The 23,429-nt window shown below is 39.7% G+C and overlaps 1 protein-coding gene across 3 annotated transcripts in view; it reads right to left on the reverse strand.

Annotated features, from left to right (window-relative positions):
- Nucleotides 1-23,429, reverse strand: part of LRRK2 (leucine rich repeat kinase 2) — a 131,226-nt gene that overhangs the window by 88,906 nt on the left and 18,891 nt on the right. For all 3 annotated transcript variants that reach the window (XM_084749251.1, XM_084749250.1, XM_084749252.1), the window contains 8 exons: nucleotides 16,886-17,017; nucleotides 13,008-13,127; nucleotides 12,497-12,639; nucleotides 12,324-12,403; nucleotides 10,333-10,439; nucleotides 8,259-8,388; nucleotides 5,779-5,903; nucleotides 2,089-2,195 (listed from right to left, as the gene is read on the reverse strand). In XM_084749251.1, coding sequence (XP_084605377.1) covers nucleotides 2,089-2,195; nucleotides 5,779-5,903; nucleotides 8,259-8,388; nucleotides 10,333-10,439; nucleotides 12,324-12,403; nucleotides 12,497-12,639; nucleotides 13,008-13,127; nucleotides 16,886-17,017 — 944 coding nt within the window. The remainder of the gene's footprint in view (nucleotides 1-2,088; nucleotides 2,196-5,778; nucleotides 5,904-8,258; nucleotides 8,389-10,332; nucleotides 10,440-12,323; nucleotides 12,404-12,496; nucleotides 12,640-13,007; nucleotides 13,128-16,885; nucleotides 17,018-23,429) is intronic.

Consider the following 23,429-nt stretch of genomic DNA (forward strand, 5'->3'; position numbering starts at 1 on the left):
GGTATCAGAATTAGCACTGAGCTGTTCCTCAACAACATGACTGGGCTTCAAGGGAAAGAGTACTTCTGACATCCAGGAGACACTATCAATTCATGTAAAAGTAAGGGGAAAATTGAGCCTGACTCAGACTTCTCCACTAAGACACCCAATGTCAGAGCAATGCCTGCAGGCCCTCAGCCAAAGAAAAGAAACCCTACATATATCACATTCAGTTAACGTAGTCTTTTCAGGAATTCAAAGATAGAGGGAGGGGATGGCTCAGCAGTTACCACTCACTGCTCTTGCAGAAGACCAGAGTTCAGTTCCCAGCACCACAAGGCATCAGGTAGCTCACTCCAGCTTTAGGGAATCTGACACTCTCTTCTGGTCTCCTAGGCCCTTGAGCACAGTTACAGACACCCACAAATATACATAAGTAAAAATAAATAAGACATATAAATTTTAAGAGTTCACATATAAAGGTACAAACAAAAATGCAAACCATCAAGGGGACAGAATGTTTGTTAATTTGCTTATTTTTAGCCTTGGCTGTCCTCAACTTGCTTTGTAGACCAGGCTGGCCTTGAACTCACTGTGATTCGCCTGCCTCTGCCTGGGATCAAAGGCATGCATCACCACGCCCAGCTCAGGGGACAAAATTTTTACAAAAATAAGTTCTGTGTAAAGATAAATAGAAACTTTAAATCAAAAGACTTGACGAAAACAATATAAACAGAATCAACCTTAGAAAGCATGGGTTTAAAGTTGAATGCGAATACTCTATAGTCTGAAAATGTAGAATTAATTAACTTCATAAAACTTGATAAGAAAACAGGTAGAGACAATACAGAAGTGACCACTCTAATCCCTAGGCCTTTGTACCCAAGGGGTCAAAAGGCACTGTAAAATCTGATGCTAACATTTAGGGGGTTTATCCCTTTGCTATCTAAACTCAGGGGTTAACTGAAGCATGGTGAATAGAGTTGGATTCAGACAAGAAAACATTGTCTGTTGAAAGGAAAGAGAACATGTATAATCTACAGTTGACTGACAGAAAGGAGAAGACGTATGGAACAGGAAAAATACCAGCTCCACCAAAACATACACATAGAATGAAAACATGCATTTAAGAAAAAACTGACCACTAGAGAATGTCATGGAAAAAATCTGTATTTTGACCTGTCAGCACATTAGAGATGCTGCCCTGAGACCTTTTAACCTCTACACAGAACTGCCCAATTTGGAAGTAGTATAATTCATTTGTTTGTCATCTGTTGATGGCCATTTTATTATCAACTCAGACTAAATTGAGCCACAGTAAAAATCCTCACATTTTACTGGCTTCTACTTCACTGGGTTCCCTGGCCAAAGAAGCAGGTGTGTCTCTGCAGACACATACATATAGACACAGCCAAGATGTTGAGAGTCTACTTTGTTCCCCAGAAATGACAGCAGACAAACAGATACCTGTGGGATAGATGCTCAAACATTATGATCTCTGTACAACTCTGGAGATCCATCATCGGGGGAAGGCCAATGATCCAAGAAAAGGTTACCTTCAGCTTGAATTGTATGTAACATTCCGTTTTATATATCAAAGCCTCAGCTCACTTTAACAAATACTTTCCTTAGCCTCCACTTTGATCAACAGTAGTTGAATCTCGAGTCATAATTATTGATAGTTCTGTTGAGTCACACTAATGATAACTCAACTTAAGAGTAATGAAAATTTACATGGGCATCAGAGATGGCGATGTTCTGTCTGGTGTGTCTCTGTTAGCTGTATCTTTCCCCATTTTACCATAAAGGGAGGATGGCTTATCAGAGAGAAAATGGCAACCCAGGTCTGACAACCCGGACCTGGCTCTTTGGTTGACCTTCTGATTGAGCAAAGTCATGTGGCCTTAGTTAGTTGTGTACTTATCTTTCGCTTAATACATATTTTCTCCACCCCAAAATCTCTACTCTAACCCCAGTTCTAACTGCACGACGTCTACCTAGCATAGTAAACAGAGGAAAAGAAAGTAAAACCCAAAGCCCCACCCCTAGGTCTCCAAATATAATAGTCTTACTCATGGCGTGAGGACAGAAAACCCATGTTCAACATACCCTGTTCAGAGCAGCTAGAACCAGCTTGTGGATGTCAGTCCTGAAACACTGTTTTTTGAGCACATTTAGTTTGCATTGAGTGTCATCCATAGATTCGTCTGGTATCCCTAAATTCAAGAACAAATAAGTGACAAACATAGGCAAACCCTTCTCAAATCTATTTAGGCTGAACAAACTGCCACTTGCTCAAAACTAGGATAGTTGGGGTTGGGCTAAGTCCCCAACCTCATGGAGCTTTTCATCTTCACTTAAAATGTATTCGCATCCCTGCTGCCTTTGCAGCGTCTATGACTGCACAGATTCCTGAAGCTTCTCATCGCTCCACAAGCAGAGGTGCCAGCCAGAGGCAGTCAAGCTCAGTAGTGAAGTCTTCTGGCCACAGTAACGAGTTGCTACCAGCACCTTCCTGTCATCATGACCAAGGGAACATTGCTGAACTTTTCATCTCTGCTCACTGCTTCCCAGAATGGAGATAATTTCCTTTCCATCTGACAGTCTTCACGTTGTGTGCACTGTCAACGTCTTAGTGGCCAGACCATAAACTCATCTCTCCATATCTCAAGGGTCCAAACACTAGGTTTTGGTATTAACAGTGGATTGGAAGACACTGTTTATACCAACATGTGGTAGAGTCAGGCAACGTCAGTTGAAATCTTAAAAAAAAAATAAATCTCTGTGTCTGTGTGCTTTAGTTTCATCATCAGTGTATTACAAAGAAGAATGGTAGAAGCACAGAATAGAGGAGCCAGACAGTAATGCCACGCACATTAATGTGCACATGTGTACTGTGTTTATTAATACATATTTACATGTATACAGTGGGGCCTTAAATCCATCACTTAGAAAGCATCAGTAGCCATGTAGGTGAGTATTAACTGCCTATACTGCTCCAGGGTCAGTTTACAATCACACTAAGAGAAAGTACAGCCCTGGAGGAGGGGCAGCTCAGAGGCTGGGAGCACTGCCGCTTCCAGAGGACACGGGCTCAGTGCCCAGGCCCCAAGCCAGGCACCTCACAACTGCTTGCCTCTTCTGGTGTCCACAGCATTGCATGTATATGGTACACTTACACAAACTTGGGGGGCACATGCATACACAGCAAATCTCTAACAAAAAAATAAACTACATATTCAAAGCATGTTTTGGAATAAAAGAGATATTTGCTTTAACAAACGGGCATGGTTCTGAATGGCTTTTGCTGCTTCTTTAAGAATTTATCCACCCTTAAAAAATAAAATAAAATAAAATAAAATAAACTGTGAGCACTGAAGTCTCCAAGAAAATAATTAGTTAACCTGAGCGTGGTGCCATGGACCTTTAATCCAATCCAAGCACTCTGGAGGCAGAGGCAGTGCGGTTTTCTGAATTTGAGGCTAGCCTGTTCTACACACTGAGTTCCAAGACAGCCAGCGCTACATAGTGAGATCCCGTCTCAAAAAATTAAAGAGGCAGGAGGCATATTGTTGTTTTATTTTACTAAATCTACAAAACCCAAAAATTAATAATAAAAGTTAATCTTAGCAGTAATAAATTTAATAAAATAAAATAATAAAATTATATCTTAGCAGTAAGTGATGAATGGGGAATGATAAATTAATTTAAAACATGTAGATAAATCATTGTTTTTATTCAAAAATTCAGGTTTAAAAAATAAAATTAATAAGCCAAGCTCCTTCTTTGAAAACACTTGTTTGACAGTAAAAAAAAAAAAAATCCTGTGAATTCTGAAACATAAAATACCTACATTACATTACAGAAAATAAAAATACTTGATTTAGTAAACTTTTATTTTATGAGGAATAATTATGAATTTCAAAGAATGTTGGAGCTTTATATAAGAACAACAAAAAATATTAGTGATCCATTACTTACCTCTCAAATTCATTTTCTCTGCATCTGCCCCATCCACTACACCTCACTAGACTGTTATCAACTCCTTAATCAACTTTCCTACATCTGGTCCTTCAACCAATCACCCTATATAACACCACCATTGATATGAGTTGTTAATGTAGTCACAATTATGGTCACAATGAGACCATAGGTTAGTGGTCTCAATTCTTGATCCATATAATTAATGTTGTTCATATAGCTCCAAAGTTATTTGCATTATTTCTTGCTTTCAGAGCTGCGTGAAATAAGCTCTTGACAAGTGAGTGTGTGCCTGTATATGGTATATATGCACATATATGTATATGAATGCATATATGTGTACATGTTTATTGTATGTATGTGTATGTGTATACATAAGTATAATTTTAGAGAGATAAAAACGAAAACAAAAGTTTCAAATCAGACTATTCAGAAATCTAAAAGAACTTAAAATTCATGGAAATATATACAATCAAAAGGAGAAAATGCACATATATATGAAAATATTTAAAAAGCGCCAGCTAATCTGGCTCAAAGTTATATAACATGCTTTCTTGATTAAACACAAACACATTGCTACCAGATTGAAAGTGAATGAGTAGGTTAAACACAGCCCTCTAATTCTTAGTCCTAGTGTGTTCTCCACATCAGTGGGATGTTAAATACACGATTACTTCCGATTGCACTACTTCACTTTTCTTCCTCCACATACCTCAGAAACATATCAATTCTATAATTTTATTAGACTTCGGTGGAGGGGACATTTTTCTTTGGAAAAAAAAAAACTTAAAAGTGATACTTCCAAAGTTTTTATGTAAGATTTGGCAAACAGTAGCAATTCAGGTCAGGCCATTATTAATCTTTCAGAACATCTTAGAGCCTTTAATATGCTCTAATTGCCTCCCAGGCAAGAGCACCATCATTCAGCGTTACACTTGAGGCCCTTTACCTTCTGCCTCTGTCTGTCCTCCCACTCTCATCCCGTACCATGCTCTCCCCTTGCTATCCTCACTTACCGCAGACTATGTGCGCACATTTGTCCCTTCTGCCTGAAAACTATTCTTAGCCTCTGACTTGCCCTTCGATGGCAGACACCAAATCCCTGACCTATGTATCACTGAAGACATTAGGTCCGTCAGTGTTCTCGTCCTTGCCCTACATTTGTCACAGAAGGCGCTCTCCCTGTGTGGCCATTAGCAATTAACCTGGCTACAGGACACCTGAAATCCCAGGTTTGCTCCCCTCCATTCAACCCATTAAAGCGTCTCGGTGTTCAGAACAGGAAGCGTTTAATAAGCACGTGTTGAAAGAATGTGGGGGCAGGTACGTTAGTGGGAACTGAAGGACAAACAAGGGGGCAGCTGGTGAAAGCAGGCAGAAGGGTGGTTACGGAAGGAGGTCATGAACGTCAATGAGTAAGGGCCGTGTGGCAATGCCAGAGGAAAAGCTAAGTTAACCACAGAGGCAAAGGATGGAAATGAAGCAACAGGGAAGGAGGGAAAGAGAGCACTCGGTATTAGCCTGAACTTAAACTTGGCGGATGGAAAGAGAAACAGCAAAGAAACATCAGAGATGAATTGTCCTTCGAGACAGAAGGCCCACTGTGTACACTGTTTATTTTTTATGTAAATTAAGTGCTAAATAATCTTATGAAGTCATCTCTATCATCCTTTCTCAAGAATTTTATTTCTGGTTTGGCAAAATGCATGTGGTTTTCGGAATCTGGTTCTTTAGGCTTTGCCTAGAAAACAATGTTTCGTGAAAATGTAAAACTCCATTGAAGAGGGGATAGGTACAATCAGCAGTTCTGCGACTCACCTGGCACTACAAAATGCAAGAGAGCCCGCAGTGCCTCCAGCTGCACTGACAGAGATGTCTCGTGGGTTTTCATCACACTTAGAATTTTAGGGACCACTGCTGCCATTGTATCCAGGGAAGTGTTACTAGGGATGAAAATTGATGTGTCTGTTAGAAAATACAAGCTGGCTTATTTGTACAAACTCCAAACTGAAACAAATGTGGGGAAACAGAGCCAATGTCTTTTTTTTTTTTAACCAGGAAACGCCATAAGGAAATGCATTTGAACCCAACCAAGATTTCGAATGTTTTTAAATTCTGACCTCAAGAACTAGATTTGCAAAAGCTTAGAAATATTTTGATTGAGTTTTATCAAAGTAACACCTTTCTTCTGATCTGTATTTGGATCACTGGGAACAGCCCAGAAAGATGGGTGACACATCCCCATTTTCCAGATAAAGAACTTGGTTTTTTGAAGGAGCAAATATTAAAGTTCTTTAACTAGAAAGAAGCAAGGCCAGGACCCCTGCATCATACCAAACTGCTTCTTCCAGACTAGCATCCAGATTTCTTATACGGAATTCATTAGCTTTCATTAAACTCTTGGCTTCTTCAAGACATGTGTGCCTCTCTTTCTCAGGTGACTAAACATGCCGCTCTGGAAGGCAGTATGGCCTCTTTGCTCATGCAGTGCCTTGCTAACTGAAACTTGTTCACATGTTTCCGTACCATCAAAACTAACACTTAAATATTTCAATTGATTTTTCAAAACGACACTCAAAAAGCAGAAACATGACAGACATGTTAGCTGAATGTGTGTTGAAGACGACGTTAACGCCAGTCTTTACAAGGCTGTAGATATACTGTGCACAATCACATATAGTAACAGTATTTAAGAGCTAGGATGGAAAAAAAAAGGATCTAGAATGTACTGACAACTTAAAATGCAACAGGCATTAACCTGATCCTTCATAAACATGAATGTACTTAGTCATTATGTCATAAACTCCTATCTTCTGAAACTGTTATTTGATTGTTTTATTTTATTTCTTTAGAGGAATCCTGGAGCCTACCCATTCGATTGTTGGCTCTTATCAGCAATAAAGCCATTAAACTTTCTCTGAGATAAAAATCTCCATTCTAAGAAGAGGCAAAACATCCCATCCTAAAGGAAAGCTCATTAAACCCAGGGAGTATAACTCAACTCAAAAGCTTCAAGGTCCCTGAAACTGAGCAGATTCACCAGGCTCCTCCTTCCCCAAGCCTAGAGAAGCTGTAAGGACTGATGACAGAAGGATCCAGCAAGGCAGCCAAGACCTGGAAAAGACAGGTACCAGCTAAACTGTCCAGAAGACTCTCAGACTAGAACAGCTACCCGGAAAGGGAATCACATCATCCGAGCTGCCTGAAAAATGAACCTTTCACCCTGCTGACATCAGCCTTTATCCGTGTGTCCCAGGTTACCAGCTTTCCTGAACCATCACCTGTGCTGGGGTGGGTTTTGCTGATGCAGCTATCTTTGAGTCATTTCTGCTACAGAAAGTAGCTCTTCCCCAATATTCCTGTAAGTAACCCAGTAAAACTTATTGGGTCACCAACTCGGACTTTGGTTGTACTCTTACTTGGTCTGCTGTAGATTCCCTATCAGGGCCATGCAGACATTTGTTCATTTCTCCCTAGGGATCATGTCCAACTACAGGCCAAGAAAGAAAATCCATCTCACCTTCAGCACCTGTACACTGGATGATTTTTTTTATTCATATCCGTTTCCTGTGTGACGGCTTTCCACTTGATATCAATCAAACAATGCCACAGTTACCATACTTTTTCGGTTAATAGAATGAGAAACTTCACTAAGTATATATTGCTGGAAGGGCACCTGCCTAGATTTCAATTTTCAGCAGGATTTCCAAGTCTCTAGTCCCCTGTCAGTGTTTCTACCACTGATAATAATGTCTGGCCTCTGTGTAACCTCTAACCAGACACACAGTGTCAACAAGGCTGGCCATGAACTGCACGTGGAAAAAAGCACCATTGAGAAAGGAATGAAAGGAAAAGAGAAGCAAAAGTTAATTCAAATGGAAAATAGTAATAAACAATAAATAATAATAAGTAAAAAGTGATCACCCTATATGTTTTATGGTTTTTGTATATTTACATATAGGGTGATCTGGAAAGCTGTTATCAGTTTTGTTTCATAAATATCAACTTCAAAAACAGGTAGCGCCATGCATGAAGCATAGAGGCAAACTCTTATCATACTTCTGCAGTCTTTGGTACGCTTTTTAATGCTTAGATAAAATAAGTCCAGAATATCAGTGACAGATGACAAAAGGTCTATATTTAAATGACATATTTAGCTTCCCATTCATACAGATGCTTTGAATAACATCCCACCTAGTTTACTATCTACACCTATAAATGGCATATATGAACATGAACATATCTGTGTATATACACACATGTATATATACATATATATGATCATAAATGTGCAGTACCTTCCTTCAAACAGATGACTCAGCATCTTGCAGCCACTCTCTGCCACCTCAGGAGCAAGAGCATGCCTCTGCATCAACTCCAAGACATTCAGGTACACTCCCTTTGCCAGCAGGATTTTCCTGAAATTAACTATAAGGCATTCTTCAAGTTACTTACAGAATGGAAACACACATTTGGCAACAACACATATAACGTATTTCGCTAGCTACTTAAGCATCATTAGTAGCTGCCTACATTTACAAATATATGATAGCCTCTGTTTTTCATAATTTATTCTTTATTGAAGTTCGTATTTAAATTGTTTGCTTACAAAAAAAAACAAAACAACAACAACAAAAAAAACCCCTAAGCCTTCAACTCTCGATGGTTCTAAGACCCTAGTTTTTCTTCTACCCTTTTCTTCCTCTCCTTCCTCTTCTTTTCTTTAGCTTCCCGAGAGATAGATTGATGACCTGTGTTACCTTTCCTGCCTAAGAGCCCATTCTTCTGTCTTCCAATCCAGTCCTGTCAAATACCGTGCACACCCTTTCACAGTCACTGTACCAAGTAAGCTTGGAGTGTGAGTTCGGTGGTGGAGCTGAGTAAGCAGGTTACGCAAGATCTTCCTACTCTCTTACATCAGAAAGGCCAGGATGCGCAAGGGCATCTAAGAGCACCTCCTTCAGCGGGAGGCCAGGAGCAAAGGGCGTTGGGAAGCAGGAAGGGCAGGAACTGATTCTGAACAGATGCCAAGCTGACTCACGGAGTCATTGTCACTTAGAGGCCATAGCAAAAAGAACCTCTCGAGCAAGTCACAAAATCCTTGATGGCTGCTTGAGGGACCCAACAGAGTTTCCAGATAGGTAGGAGACAAAGCCCCACCAAACTATTGTTCTGGGGGAGCTGGACACAGTGCACAGTGGCTGAGATGCAATCCCTGCTCACACCTCCATAGCTGTAGGGGAGCCTGCTGTAGTGACTCAGCCATGAGACAAGCCCTGTCATAGTGCAGGGCCTGCCTACCTCAATCGTCTTTGTAACGTGAGAAATTTATTTTAACTAGTTCACTTTGTTCTTTAGTAGTTTCACACATAGATGCAATGCATTTGATTACGCTCTCCTTTCATTAAAAGGCCACCAGAGAAATGGGGAAGAATAGATAATAAAACAGAAAGGAGATGCTTTTCCTCTTGACTTAGCCACAATGGTAACAGCAAGCAACATGCAGGAGGCCTGGTCTCCATGGCTTTTACTCATGTGGCTTTGCCACTAAAATCTGCTTCCATTGTGTATCTCATATGAATCGTCCTTTTTTTTTTTTCTGTTTCACTGCCTAAAAATATCCTGTAAGAACTGCCAAGTCCCACTATGTGATGCCAGATGAATTTCCCTGGCAAAATTTCCTGTTGATGGGGTCAGGAATCTGAAGCAGTTTTAGCTAAAACCTTAATGCTTAATGACCCTTCTGAGGTATATATGAGCCACTTCTCTCTCCAAAAGTACACGAAGCTATAATACTCACAAGGGTTATGCCATTAAAAAAAACATAAACATAAAACATTTCATTCTGGATACTTTTTACTAGTTTTTGAAACAAATAGCTCATCAAAAAGTCGCACTCCTGTAAATTTTATTTAAGAAAATAACATGAATAAATAATAAAGAAAAACATAAGCAATCATTTTTGAAGGGGGGAAAAAAAGGCCCTATAAAGGGCTCCAGAAATTCCCATGGTTTATGTTAGAATTCAATCAACAGAAACTGGTTCCTAAAATAAGCCATAGATACATAATGGAAAGGTACACAAATATTAAAATGTAATGATAATAACAATAAATACATTTATTGATATAAAAAGGGAAATTTAAAAATATATTTAAAACGGATATGTGTTCCAATTTCTGTGTTATTAATGGGTACATTTGTAGAAGTCCTGAAGAATATATATCTAAAAGCTTTGTTTCTCCTTTTTCCTTTGTATAGCAGCACCTCAGCTAGCTACATCTACATATTTGAAATTTCAGAATTTAAAGCTTTTAGAAGTTGACGGCATAAAGTTGTTCCTCTGTATTAAAAAGCATAGTGTGTCCTTACCATTTTGTTCCAAGAGAGTGGACAGCGCATGCGCAGCTGCTTGGAAGACGTCTTTGGAAGAAGAATGCATCAGCATGGACAGCATCACTTCCCTGTGCGCGGGGAACCTTTCAAAAAGCCAAGCGCATCTCAGTTTGTGGCCTGCCGCTCCAGTGCTCACCCCGCCTATGCGCTCCAACAGTGCCCGCCTGGAAGCCGAGCCACCTCTACTTACAATAGAAGCATAAGCTCAGCAGCTCTGTATGTAAATGTTAGAATCGAGTGTATCAAGCACTAACGTTTCTGCTTCTTCAGACGGCTGAACCCCTTATAGAGGGCACACGGTGTTGTAGACATGTAACTCGGGGCAGTCCGCCGCTGAGATGCAACGGTGGGAATCATTCATAAAAACACAGATAAGTTACATCCCAGGAAGGATGGCCACAGGACTCCCTCTCAGTTCTCAGAGCAAGGGAGAAGCATTGCTCGCTTTGGGGTTTTCCATTTAGTGTTTTAGACTACATTTTACTATGAGTGAATAAAAAAAGCACAAGACATTGTGGCTAGGATGGCACTGAAGACTACTACGACCAAACCACGGCACTCGCAAGTCTTGTAAATGCCATCCAGATTTTAATATAGTAGTAGGTTGTACTGGCTGGTTTTGTATGTCAATTGGCACAAGCGAGAGTCATCAGAAAGGAGCCTCAGTTGAGGAAATACCTCCAGGAGATGCAGCCGTAAAGGTATTTTCTCAATTAGTGATCAGTAGGGGAGGGGCCCAGGCCATGGTGGGTGGTGCCATCCCTGGGCTGGTGGGCCTGGGGTCTGTAAGAAAAGCAGGCTGAACAAACTAGGAGAAACAAGCCAGTAAGCAGCATCCCTCCATGGCCTCTGCATCAGTTCCTACCTCCAGGATTCTGCCCTGTTTGAGTTCTTGTCCTGACTTCCTCCAGTGATGGATAATGATCTAGAAACATAAGCCAAAAGAACCCTTCCTCCCTCTGACTGGCTTTGTGGTTTTGCCACAGGAATAGAAACCCTGACTAAGACACAGGTGCGCAGAATATACAGAAAATAGTTAAAGCACACAGTGGGGGTTGTCAATCACAAAGCAGCTGAGAGGGAGGAATCCTAAACTAAGAGAAGACAGTCTTTAAGGGGGGTGGGGCTCACCAGGAAGAAAAAAGCCAAACTGATGAAATAAAGACAGTGGAAAGAAATGGGGGGGATTAAATGCAGCAAAGAAACAGAGACAGTTTCAAGAGACAGAGAAAATAAAAAAGTGGTTTTCTTTTAATAATTTCCTGGAAAGATCTCCCGAGTGTCGGGGACTGTGTGTGCTGTTGAACTTAGATGGATAAATTGCAGCCTGAATCTTCTCTTGAAAGCCTCGTTCACTCAGCATCATTTGAATCCTGGTTTATTAGAGTTTTCAAAAAAAAAAATCACCATCTCATCTCCAAAGGGAAAAATTTAAGTGGCATCTGCTTCATTCATTTCTCTCTTTCCCGGCAGTGGGCTATTATGCAAATAGGCCTCTCAGAAGGCAAGGTCCATCTTGCTGTGTCTGGTGGGGGACCTGCCAGTGGAAGCTTCTAACCTGACACAGACAACCTGCTGGCTCTTGGTGGTACAGAATCCCAGGTGCTCTGAGAGTGTTCTCAGCTGATGTGAATTAACATGCATGAGTACCTAGTCAGCCAGAGCATTGAGGCATCCGTCCTCCAGGGCTCACAAATAATTGAATGAGCCATGATGCCAAATCCCTCAGTAGAAATTAAAACTCTGTACACCACACCAGGCGTGGAAACACAAGCCTGTGGTTCCAGCATAGGCTACACTGTGAGACCCTGTCTTGTGGGGACAACTAGGCAGAGTTATATACCCACCACTAACATGCACCAATGCTAATGCCTAAATGCCGACATGAAAAACTAGCAATGACTGTTTCTATGCACTGGTTGAAACCGACCCAGGGGATTTCTATAGCATCAAGTGGAGGTACTGACTGGCCGTCTTCGTCTCCAATCTTCTCATGTAAGCTGTTCTGGTACATAAGGAGATTATTTAGTGCCCAGCATGCAGCCTCCTAGATCAAGAAGGAAGAAGAAGAAAAATGTATCAAGACAGAAACGACCGGAAAGCTTGCTTGTAAGGCAGCGCAGTTAAGTACGTGTCGGACCTGCACGTGTTTGTCCTTTCGATGGCGCATCAGGGCTTTGTAGCAGGGGACCAGCCAGAAGAGCTTCTCACTGTCCGCCTCATGGGTGTGCTCCTGAGTCTCGCTGCTTTCCTCCAAGTCTTGGTTTAAGAAAATGGTCTCAGCTGAAAAGAAAAACAATTAAGTATATACGTCTTTAGCATGCATGCCATTACCGACACCCTAAATACAGGGTTTGAGTGTCTTCAACGGAAGCTAATCATTTCAACCTCAGCTAATCACTAAAAATCAGCTAACTTTTAAAATATTTTACACGTGCCTAGCTCTGCTGTCTCATAGCATGAGGAGGCAGTGACCCACCACCCACACAAACTAGAGCAGGCTCATCTGAGGTGATCGGCTGGCTCATGAGTGCCCTCGTGAACAGGGATGCCCATACTTGTTGGTGCCAGGAGAGCATCCTCCTGGCAGGAAGAAGGCCCTTGAGCTCTCAACACTAGGAAAGGAGGAAGGAGTTAGCAAAGTGACTTACTGAGAAGCGCTAAACAGCTGAGTGCGGAGATCTGTAAGGCTGCGTTCTCTGGGTACTGCTGGACAGCTTTCACCACAAAGTCATGCACTTCATTCAACACCAGGATGTTGAAAAAATTACCTAAAGTGAGACATTAGGTAAATTCTTACCCGTACAACTTAAAATGCATTTACTTACACAGCAGCGTTTAAACCAATAAGTCTATCTAATGGCATAACAGCAGGTCTATCTTTACAACATAATTAAAAACATTAAATGAAAGCAACTTTTTGAAGCATGGATTCCTCCTCTTGTCTGTCTTATTAGATGGTGCTAGTTGACCAATGATGCCTCTGCTTAAGTTAGTTCTGACTCTCAAGCCTTCATACAGAAACAACTGGGCATCTCCTGTACATGGCACTCGTCTGAGTTATCACAATGTTCTCAGGATCAGCCAGCATATACAGTTTATCCCTCTTGAACCATAATCTGTGAGCATCTCACTCTATAAAGGCTTGGGCCAATATATGGCCTCCATATTTCACAGGAAAACATTTGTTGCTGTGTTATTGTTTTAATTTTTAACTTAAGGTGAATTCTAGTAAACATATTTTCAACTGAGACTAAAGCCAAAAACTTGTACACCCGCTTAGAGTATATCTGTTGTCTTGATAGGGTATAGTGCTTAAATGAGGGCCCACATCCATCCATACCTCCTCACATTTGATGATCTCCTGCCAGTGGAAATGACACACTCCTCTCTTCTAAGTTCTTGACCTGCACATCATCCCTGTCTAACTCATCCCACTGCACAATAGCACAGCTCAGATCTTCCTCCCACAGAGCTCAGTACCCACTGACTGACTCCTCTTTCCTTCTATCCCCAGTCTCTGATAATCGCAGAGGGATTTAGAAATGTGTATTAAAACCCTGAGTTCTCCCTTCACTGGTTACATGATCCAGGATGAGACACACATTGCTGAGCCTCAGACCCTCATGACAGTGTGGAGGGGACAACAATTTCCCACCACTCGAGATCAAGCCATGGATCAAAAGCCTCTATGTCCAAACATTTATTTCTATGAAATAACTTTGTGATATGTTAAAAGAGTATGATATGTGATTACACAATCATATCTAACAATATATGTATATATATATTTAAATAATATGTAAGAAAGGAAAAAAATCAACTGAAGTGTTCTGTAGAAAAATATAACTCAGATTTTAGAAACCCTTTTTAACTGAATCCACCAAGGAGCCTTCCTAAAGTTAAACTAATTTAAAAATTATACAGGGACATAATGGTGAATGTGGACATGAAGACATAGCTTTGTACAATGAAATGATAAGCGCAACTGTTCTCAAATGGTTAACTTCTCAGCATTAAAATGATGAAAAGCTAAACGTCTATTATAGTCACCTAAATTGGCATAAGATGATGCTGGTGATTGTCTAGGGAAAAGGCCCTCAGTGCTGGTCTCCAACAGTTATCTACCTTGTTATTTACCCATGCTTTAGTTCATTATTCTGTTCACACAAAAAAAAATGTTGAGAAAATCCTCAAGCTGTGTATCATAGAGGTGAAGTGATGTCTACAGGGAGTCACAACAGGAGCTGAGAAGCAAGAGAAGTAAGCCTGCAAGTGCAGCCTTGTGGGAAAGCAAGATGTCTCTGCACTCTCCAAGGCCAACAGTCTGAACTTTCATTCGTCAAGGGCTCCCCATCAGTCCTGTGTTCTGACTACCACCAAATGTCCCTGGAGAGACATCTGCAATGCGGGGCTTTAGAAGACTCATATCTTTTTTTAAAATATATTTTATTAATTTATTCATATTACATCTCAAATGTTATCCCATCCCTTGTGTCCTCCCATTCCTCCCTCCCTCCCATTTTCCCCTTACTCCCCTCCCCTATGACTATGACTGAGGGGGACCTCCTCCCCCTGTATATGCTCATAGGATATCAAGTCTCTTCTTAGTAGCCTGCTGTCCTTCCTCTGAGTACCACCAGGTCTCCCCATCAAGGGCACGTGGTCAAATATGGGGCACCAGAGTTCATGTGATGATGGGCAGATCTGGGCCCAGGGTTCCTGCTCAAACTATGGCACCAGCCAAGGACAATACGTGCAGTAAACTTCGAACCCCTACACAGATCTTGCCAATAGACAGGACATTCTCCACAGTTGAGTGGAAAGTGGGGTCTGACTTTCACAAGACTCAGATCTTGAGCTCCACAGAGCAGCAACTCAGGGAATTGCAAGCTAATGAGCCTTGGTGACTGTCATTCTATAAGCTTGCAAGCTGAGATGTCCACACATCTCATGTGTAAGAGATACCAGATACAGAATGCAAAATAACTGCACCAATGATTAAATAAATAACTATGATTTAATATGTAAAGGGGAGGAGGGTAAAACAAAAGCAAACCAAAAAGGCAGTAAGGGTACCTGGCAGATCCAAAAATAAGAAGTTTGTCAGAAATATATTTTGAAAATTAAATAAATCACCAAATTAAATTTGCCCTCAGAATATCAGAATAATGGCTTACAGTTTGAAAATATAAAGGTATAATTCCATAGTATCCAAAAGAAAAAAAGAAAAAGAAAAAGAAAGAAAGAAAATCTTTACATACATTGTTTGGTATTTAAGGAAATTTAATGCTTATTTGTAGCTTTCTTTCTTGAAAAAAGTTCAGATGTAAAAGTAGAAGTAAGCAAAACACAGAAAAATTGTTTTTAACTTGATAAAAAGTGTCATGAAACTGAGCTATATTTTGAAACTATTAAAAATACATGACACATTATTCTGGATGAGAGACTTTTCAAAGTTTTATCTCTAAAATCACAAAGAGGATAAGGATAGTGCCAAAAAAAAAGGCTTCCATTTAGCACTGACTAATGATTCTGGGTCATGCAAGAAGACAGGCATGGAGAGCCTGACATAGTGAGTGGGAAAGGTAGGCTCAGATGGCCACTGTTCACAAGCCATTAGCTTACATAGTCAGTATATAGACCCAGAAAAGAATCTGTCAAGAATAAATAAAAGATAGACATATAAAATCATTTTCATTTCTTTATGCTGGCACATTTCAGAGACGTAATTTCAAAACGGATGCCAATTACAATTATCACGGAAATAAAGCAACCTAAAAAAATAAATAGTGGAGATATGTAAAGCCTGTACAGACAGTGTAAAAGAAGTGATGGTGCAAAGACATCAGTTCTTCCTAGCACAACCCATATGTTTTACATCATTTCTGTACAAGCTCCACTTGACTTTTGAACTAGAAAATTTAATTCTCAAATTTGTATGGAAGAGTGAATGGTCAATGAGAGCGAAGACATAAGACACAGAAGGAAGAGTGTGTGGGTGCATGACCTACTAATGTCTCAGGTAATGTATCTTAAACAGCAATAGTAACTTAAATCATAGGATATTGATCCAGGTAAATCCAATTAACTAATGCAACAGAAAATCATAGGGAAGCTCATATCCTCATCCTGTATTTTAATGGGCTCCCAAGAGGATTACATAGTCCGCTTTCTATGATAAAAGGTTTCTAAAGCAGCAGAGCCTGAGATATATATAGATATATATATATAGATATATACATACAGATATATATGTGTGTGTGTGTGTGTGTGTATGAGGTAATATATAATATGATATATATATATATCAGTTCAGGATAAACTCTTCCTCAAGAAACCCAACAAACAAAAAACAAAACAAAACAAAAAGAAAAAAAGAAAAGAAAAGAAAACACCTGTCTGGTTTTTGTGTTTCTTTCCTAAGCATTTGCTACTCACAGTATTTCTACCCAGTGTTTATCAAGAGGGAAGCCACACATGTGTATATAGTACAGCTTGTGATAAGAAATGAAGAAGTACAACTCACCTAACGTAAGCCTATGGAGCAAGGAGCAGCTCACTTCTTGAATTTTCTCATTGGTAGGAAATGCTTTCATGGCTTCCACCACAATATTGTAACACCTGACATTCCCACTCATGAGGACTTCAACATTGCTGCCTGAATTTCAATAAAAAAAATTATAATTACCTAAAAGGGAGCAATTTTCTCCTTTCAACTATGCATGCAAATGAGTCCTGCAAATAGACAACACTGTAATGGGTACAGATCCACAGGCAAACAGCACATTCTATCAAGTAACTCTAAAGATCCTATGTTGTTAGTTGCTAATACAACAGGATGTAGAAATTCTCTTTGACATGAAGACAAAGTATTTTCATTTTTCATCTGATTCCTTGATTTCAAAATATAAGACATCTGTAGAATTAATATTGTAAAAATTATCCTACCATCCTACCAAAAGAAATATACAGATTCAATGCAATCTACATCAAAACTCCAACATCATTATTCATAAAATTGAAGTACTCTTCAACTTTATATAGATACGCACACACACACACACACACACACACACACATAAGGATAGCTAACAATCTTTAATAATAAAAGAACCTCTAGATATATTGCCATCCAATATTTTAAGTTTTATTACATAGCTATAGTAATAAAACTATCATGGTATTTATATTATTATAAAAACAGACACATTGGTCAACAGAATTAAATTGAAGACACAGGCATAAGTTCATACACATACGGACCTGACTTTTGACAAACAAACCAAAAATAGACACTGAATAAAAACAAAAACAAAAACATCATTTTCAACAATTAGTGGAGATCAAAATAGATGGCTGACTATAGAAGGATTAAAACAGATCCATACTTATCACCCTGCATAGAACTCAACTCCAAATGGATCAAGCATTTCAACATAAGACGAGATGCTTTGAATGGTAAAAGAAAATGTTGGAGATAGTTTTGAACTCATTGGTACAGGAAAGGACTTTTTGAGGAAGACACCAATAGGACAAGCACCACCAACAATAATTAATAATAAATAGAACTTCATGAAACTGAAAGGTTTCTGTATAGCAAAGGGCAGGCTACAGAATGAGAAAAGATCTTTAGCAATTACACACTACATCCAATACAGGGTTAACATCTAAAAGAACTAAAAATACTTGATTATCAAATAAACAAACCAATTTAAAAATGGGGCACAGCCCTAAGCACAGAGTTCTCAAAAGATGAAATACAAATGTCTGAGAAACACTCAAAAGAAATGCTTAACACCCTGGTCATCATGGAAAAGCAAACTGAAACTACACTGAGATTTTTATCTTTCCCCAGGCAGAATGTCTAAGATCAATTAAACAGTGACACCTCATGCTGGCAAGAATGTGGAGTAGGGGGAACCTTTACATATTGGTCCTGGGCGTGCAAACTTGTATGGCCGCTGTGGAGATCAGTATGGTAAATCCTCAAAAAAAAACTTATAAATAAATGTACCACAAGATCAAGCTATGGCACTTTTAGGAATATACCCAAGTGATTTTTAATCCTACTACAGAGATACTTGCTCATCCATGATCATATGTTCTAATCATAATAGCCAAAAACTTGGAAATAGCCTTGAAATCCATCAAATTATGAGTGAATAATGAAAAATTGGAATATTGAAAATATTGGAATTGAAAATAATGGAATATTATTTAGCTGTTTAAGGAGTCTGATTAGGAAAGCTTCAGGCAAGTGGATGGATGAGGAATAAATCATTTCAGCTGAGGTAACTCAGATTCCCAAAGACAAATACTGCATGTTTAATCTTATACGTAGCTGATAACTTTTAGGCTTTTGATATGTGTGCTATAATCAGTGCAAGAGGTTAGGTACCTTGTAAGGGAGTACTAAGCAGAACAGGAACTACGAAGCAAGGAAAATATAATATAGTGTTATGTAGCCATAAAGTAGAAACCAAAATGGAGGGTTAAAAATGGAAGGGGATGGAAGAGAAGAGTAAAAGAGGGAATATGAAAAGGGACAATTTACATTAAGAGAACTTTTTAAAAAAATCATAATAAAACCTACTAATGTAAAATCTTCTTACATATCTTACTTCCACCAAGTAAAACCTCCAGTGCTGGAAATGGATTGCGTATAGTTGAATCATTGGCCAAAGGGGATAGGGGAGTCTCATGGAACATGCTCCCCCCTGACATCCTAGGCTATTGTCAAGGTTGTTGGTTGCTCTGACAGTCTATGGTGAGGTCCTTTTGCTGAAGACAACCCTCACTTATGTCATCAAATATGGAGAAGTGGAGCGGGTTCCTAAATAGAAATTTTACCACTACTGACTAGCATTCATGATACTAGAAGAGACTCTGTAAGCCACCAGGGGAGAAAGGTCACCATCCAAATCACCCCAGCTACAAACCCTGCAACCTACACTTCGTGACCCATCTGCAAGATATACTCATTCAATAGGGGCATGTTATGGGAATAACCAATCATGTTTTTTTCCAAGATATATATTATTTTATTAATTTGTTCTTGTTATATCTCAATGGTTATTCCATCCCTTGTATTCTCCCATTCTTCCCTCCCTCCCATTTTCCCCTTATGCCCCTCCCCTATGACAGTTCCTGAGGGGGATTTCCTCCCCCTGTATATGCTCATAGGGTATCAAGTCTCTTCTTGGTGACCTGCTGTCCTTCCTCTGAGAGCCACCAGGTCTTGAGAAAGCATTTGATAAGATCCAACACCCATTCATGTTTAAAGTTTTAGAGAGATCGGGGATACAAGGCACTTTCCTCAACATAATGAAGGCTATATACAGCAAGCCAATAGCCAAAATCAAAGTAAATGGTGAGATACTCAAGGAAATTCCTCTAAAATCACGGACAAGGCAAGGCTGCCCACTCTCTCCATATCTCTTCAATATAGTACTTGAAGTTCTAGCCAGAGCAATAAGACAGCAAAAGGAGATCAAGGGTATCCAAATGGGAAAGGAGGAAGTCAAATTATCCCTATTTGCAGATGATATGATAGTGTACATAAGTGACCAATCATTTTTTTTATTGAATTTAAGGCTCACTCCATGAGATAGAACCTGCTAGAGGCAAGCTTCAGCATGCAGGTGAACCCAGGTGGGTAGCAAGGCTGGCGAATGACCAGCTGGTGTATGGTGTTTCTTTATATACTTTAACTCTTCATCTTTCAGGCTGATGGCCTTGCTGTTTACACTGTAGCTCTTAAGGGAAAGAGGCCCTCTGGCTTCTTCACTGCCACAAGAGCTCTCTAGCCAAGAACTTTAGTTATTTAACAACAGGGGGTCTTAATTGGCTCATCAGGGTGGTGATAGATAAAGGGTTGTAAAAGGGACAACCTTAGTTCCTTTTGACTTGATGGCTTAGCAATAAACAGCGGCATGCTGGAAGCTAGAGACCTAGTTAAGAATGCTGATAAATTAGAAGCACTTTAATCCCAGCACTTGAGAGGCAGGCTGATCTCTGTGAATTCCAAGCAAGCCTGGTCTACAAAAGTGAGTTCAGGACAGCCAAGGCTACACAGAGAAACCTTGCCTTTAAAACAAATGAAAGAGGAGGAGGAGGAGGAGAAGGCTAATAAAACATTCCTGACCATTTTATCACTTACTAAATTTACTAAACTTAAAAGCACACATTTGGCAGACAAAGCAAGCAGATTTTTATGAACCTCATACACACACACACACACACACACACACACACACACACACGTACATGCACACGCACATGCACATGTACAATTAATAGACAAAACAAGAGAGCTCCCAAAGATATAATTTATCCAGATATATGTAAGCATACAGATACATACAATACACACACATACACACATTATATATATATACACAAATAAACAATATATACAGACAATTAGACATATAAATAGACAGATAGACACACTTTTGGATGAAACACATAGCTTCAACAACTGTTTAATTCTGTCTTACCTTTTTTAATACAAAGGTTCTCTATGTATGGAAAAATAATTGCCTCATTCAAAAGTAGATACAACCATTACATAAAAAGGGAGTTACAGTAGGACTATTGGTCTTATTTCTAACTTGATACTTAGTTTATTTCTAACTAGATACTTAGTTTATTCTAAGTTTAAAGCAGTGGTTTTATCTCTATGCCCATTATGAGTTCAAAGCAAAAGTCTTATCATTTTATTTCAAGTGTACATTATGTGTTCAAGGCAATGGTTTTTTTGTTTTGTTTTGTTTTTTGGTTTTTTGAGATGGGGTTTCTCTGTGTAGCCTTGGCTGTCCTAGACTCACTTTGTAGACCAGGCTGGCCTCAAACTCACAGCAATCTGCTTGCCTCTGCCTCCCAAGTGCTGGGATTAAAGGCGTGAGCCACCACACCCGGCTTCAAGGCAAGTTTTTTATGTCAAGGCTTTTCTAAGAAACAAGTGTCTGTCTTGTCTTGTATAGATAACCATGTATTTTTTGTTTCTATATTCATGTGGTCTCTTTTTTCATAGTGCACACCCTGGGCCTTATCCTTGGACTAAACATAGAATGAATGCATTTCCTTGATTATGAATTTATTTCAATGTTGTTTTCCTTCTTGTTGTAATTTTCATGGAGGTTCATAGAGCTCTTAACAGTTTTTGCTATCTTGCAGGAGGCTTAAAATTATTTGAATCAATTAGAAACCATTGTCAGGAATTATAAAATCATCTGTAGAAAATCTGTTCGGTGGAGAGAGTAGTGCCTACGGAGGAAAATTATTATCCTATAGGTAGTGAGGGTCTCTGCCAGGCCAGGTAGATGAGACAAGCATGGAAGGCAGTATAACAACAATAAGCAATCCTGAGGCAAAATCCTTGGGGTTTTGCCTAGACCAGGGATACACCCATTTGTCAGCAGTGCAAGAACTAGTGGGCTGCTTCCAGGAAGCACCCTTGCTTGCTTTTGCCAATCCAGCGTGTGATTGCTCCCAGCAAGAACCCACGCATGACACTGCTAAAATGTCCAATAATCTAGGATTAGATGGGTCATGGTCTTAAGGGAAAACTAATACTACTTTCTGGTAAGGAACACAGCAACAAAATGATGTCTAATAGCACAACACTGCTACATCTACAGATAAGTGTCTCAGTCAACCCTTATCAGAGAAGCTCCTGATTGCAAGAGAAAGCACATAACAAGGAGACCTACAACTGAATAACGTACAAATTATAAAAGACTTTAGAGCACTCTATCTGCCATAGTTAGGGTTACTACTGCTAAGATGAAACACCATGACCAAAAGCAAGTTGGGGAGGAGAGGGTTTATTTTTGGCTTGCACTATCACTATGTTGTCCATCACTGCAGGAATTCAGGATGGGAACTCAAGAAGGGGCGGAACCTGGAGGCAGGAGCTGATTGATGCAGAGGCCATGGAGGGGTGCTGCTTATTGGCATGCATGCCATAGATTTTCAGTCTGCTCTCTTATAGAAGTCAAGATCATCAGTCCAGAGATGACACCACCCACAATGGGCTGAGCCCTCCCCCCATTAATCACTAATCTACAAATTGCAAGATTTTTATAGCCACTTTATCAACTGAGGTTTCCTCCTTTTATATGACTCTAGCTTGTATCAAGGTGACATAAAGCTAGCCAGCACAATTGACCCCTTGTCAGCTTCACACACAGACGCATCACTGTCAAGCCCTAACTTTCCTTTCTTGTTCATCCCCAAGATCACACATAAATACCAACTTTACAATGTAAACATTTTAAATGTTAAAAGTCCCACAGTCTTTAAAATCTAAAACATTTAAAATTTCAGTCTCTTAAAATCTAAAGCCTTTGTAAAGACCCAAAGTCTCTTTAAAAGTTCAAAGTCTCTCAACTGTAGGCTCCTGTAAAATAAATAAATAAGTCAAATACTTCTATACTTCCAGATGGAAAAACCAGGGCAGAGTCACAATCAAAGAAAGGAAAACCAAACCACAACTGTGTAAATAACTCAGGGTCTAATGTATCTTTCAGAAACAACAGGATTAATATATATATATGAACTCACAGAGACTGTTGCAACTTGTACACAGCCTGTATATGTTCAATCCAGAAGGGTTCTCAGTACTGAAAAGGAAATTGGATACAGGCTTGTGTACTCACCAAAAAGCAATTGATCCCCTGACAAAAAGAAGACAGTGTTCTCCAGTGGTGTATCACTGGGTATATGGACCACACTTGAGGGCACACCTCATTCCCAGTAATAGTGGGCCAACACAAAACAAACTCAATGGGAGTTTTTTAAAAATTTGTTTGTTTGTTTGTTTGGTGTGTGTGTGTGTGTATGTGTGTGTGCTTGCACAAGTGCAAGTGTGCGTGCATCCATGGATGTGTGTGTACTTTTTGTCTCATTTTGTTTTGGCACCTTTGGTCTTATTTGTCTTTTGCTTGTTTGTTTTTATTTTTGTTTTTATGTGTTTTATGTTTTTTGTTTTGAAAGAGGGAGAGAAAGGCCATAAAGCCGGAGGGGGGGGGTGGGAAGGTTCTGGTAGGAGTTGAGGAGTGGGAAAC

The sequence above is a fragment of the Acomys minous genome, assembly GCF_964271855.1.
Source record: "Acomys minous genome assembly, chromosome: 12".
Lineage (NCBI taxonomy): Eukaryota > Metazoa > Chordata > Mammalia > Rodentia > Muridae > Acomys > Acomys minous.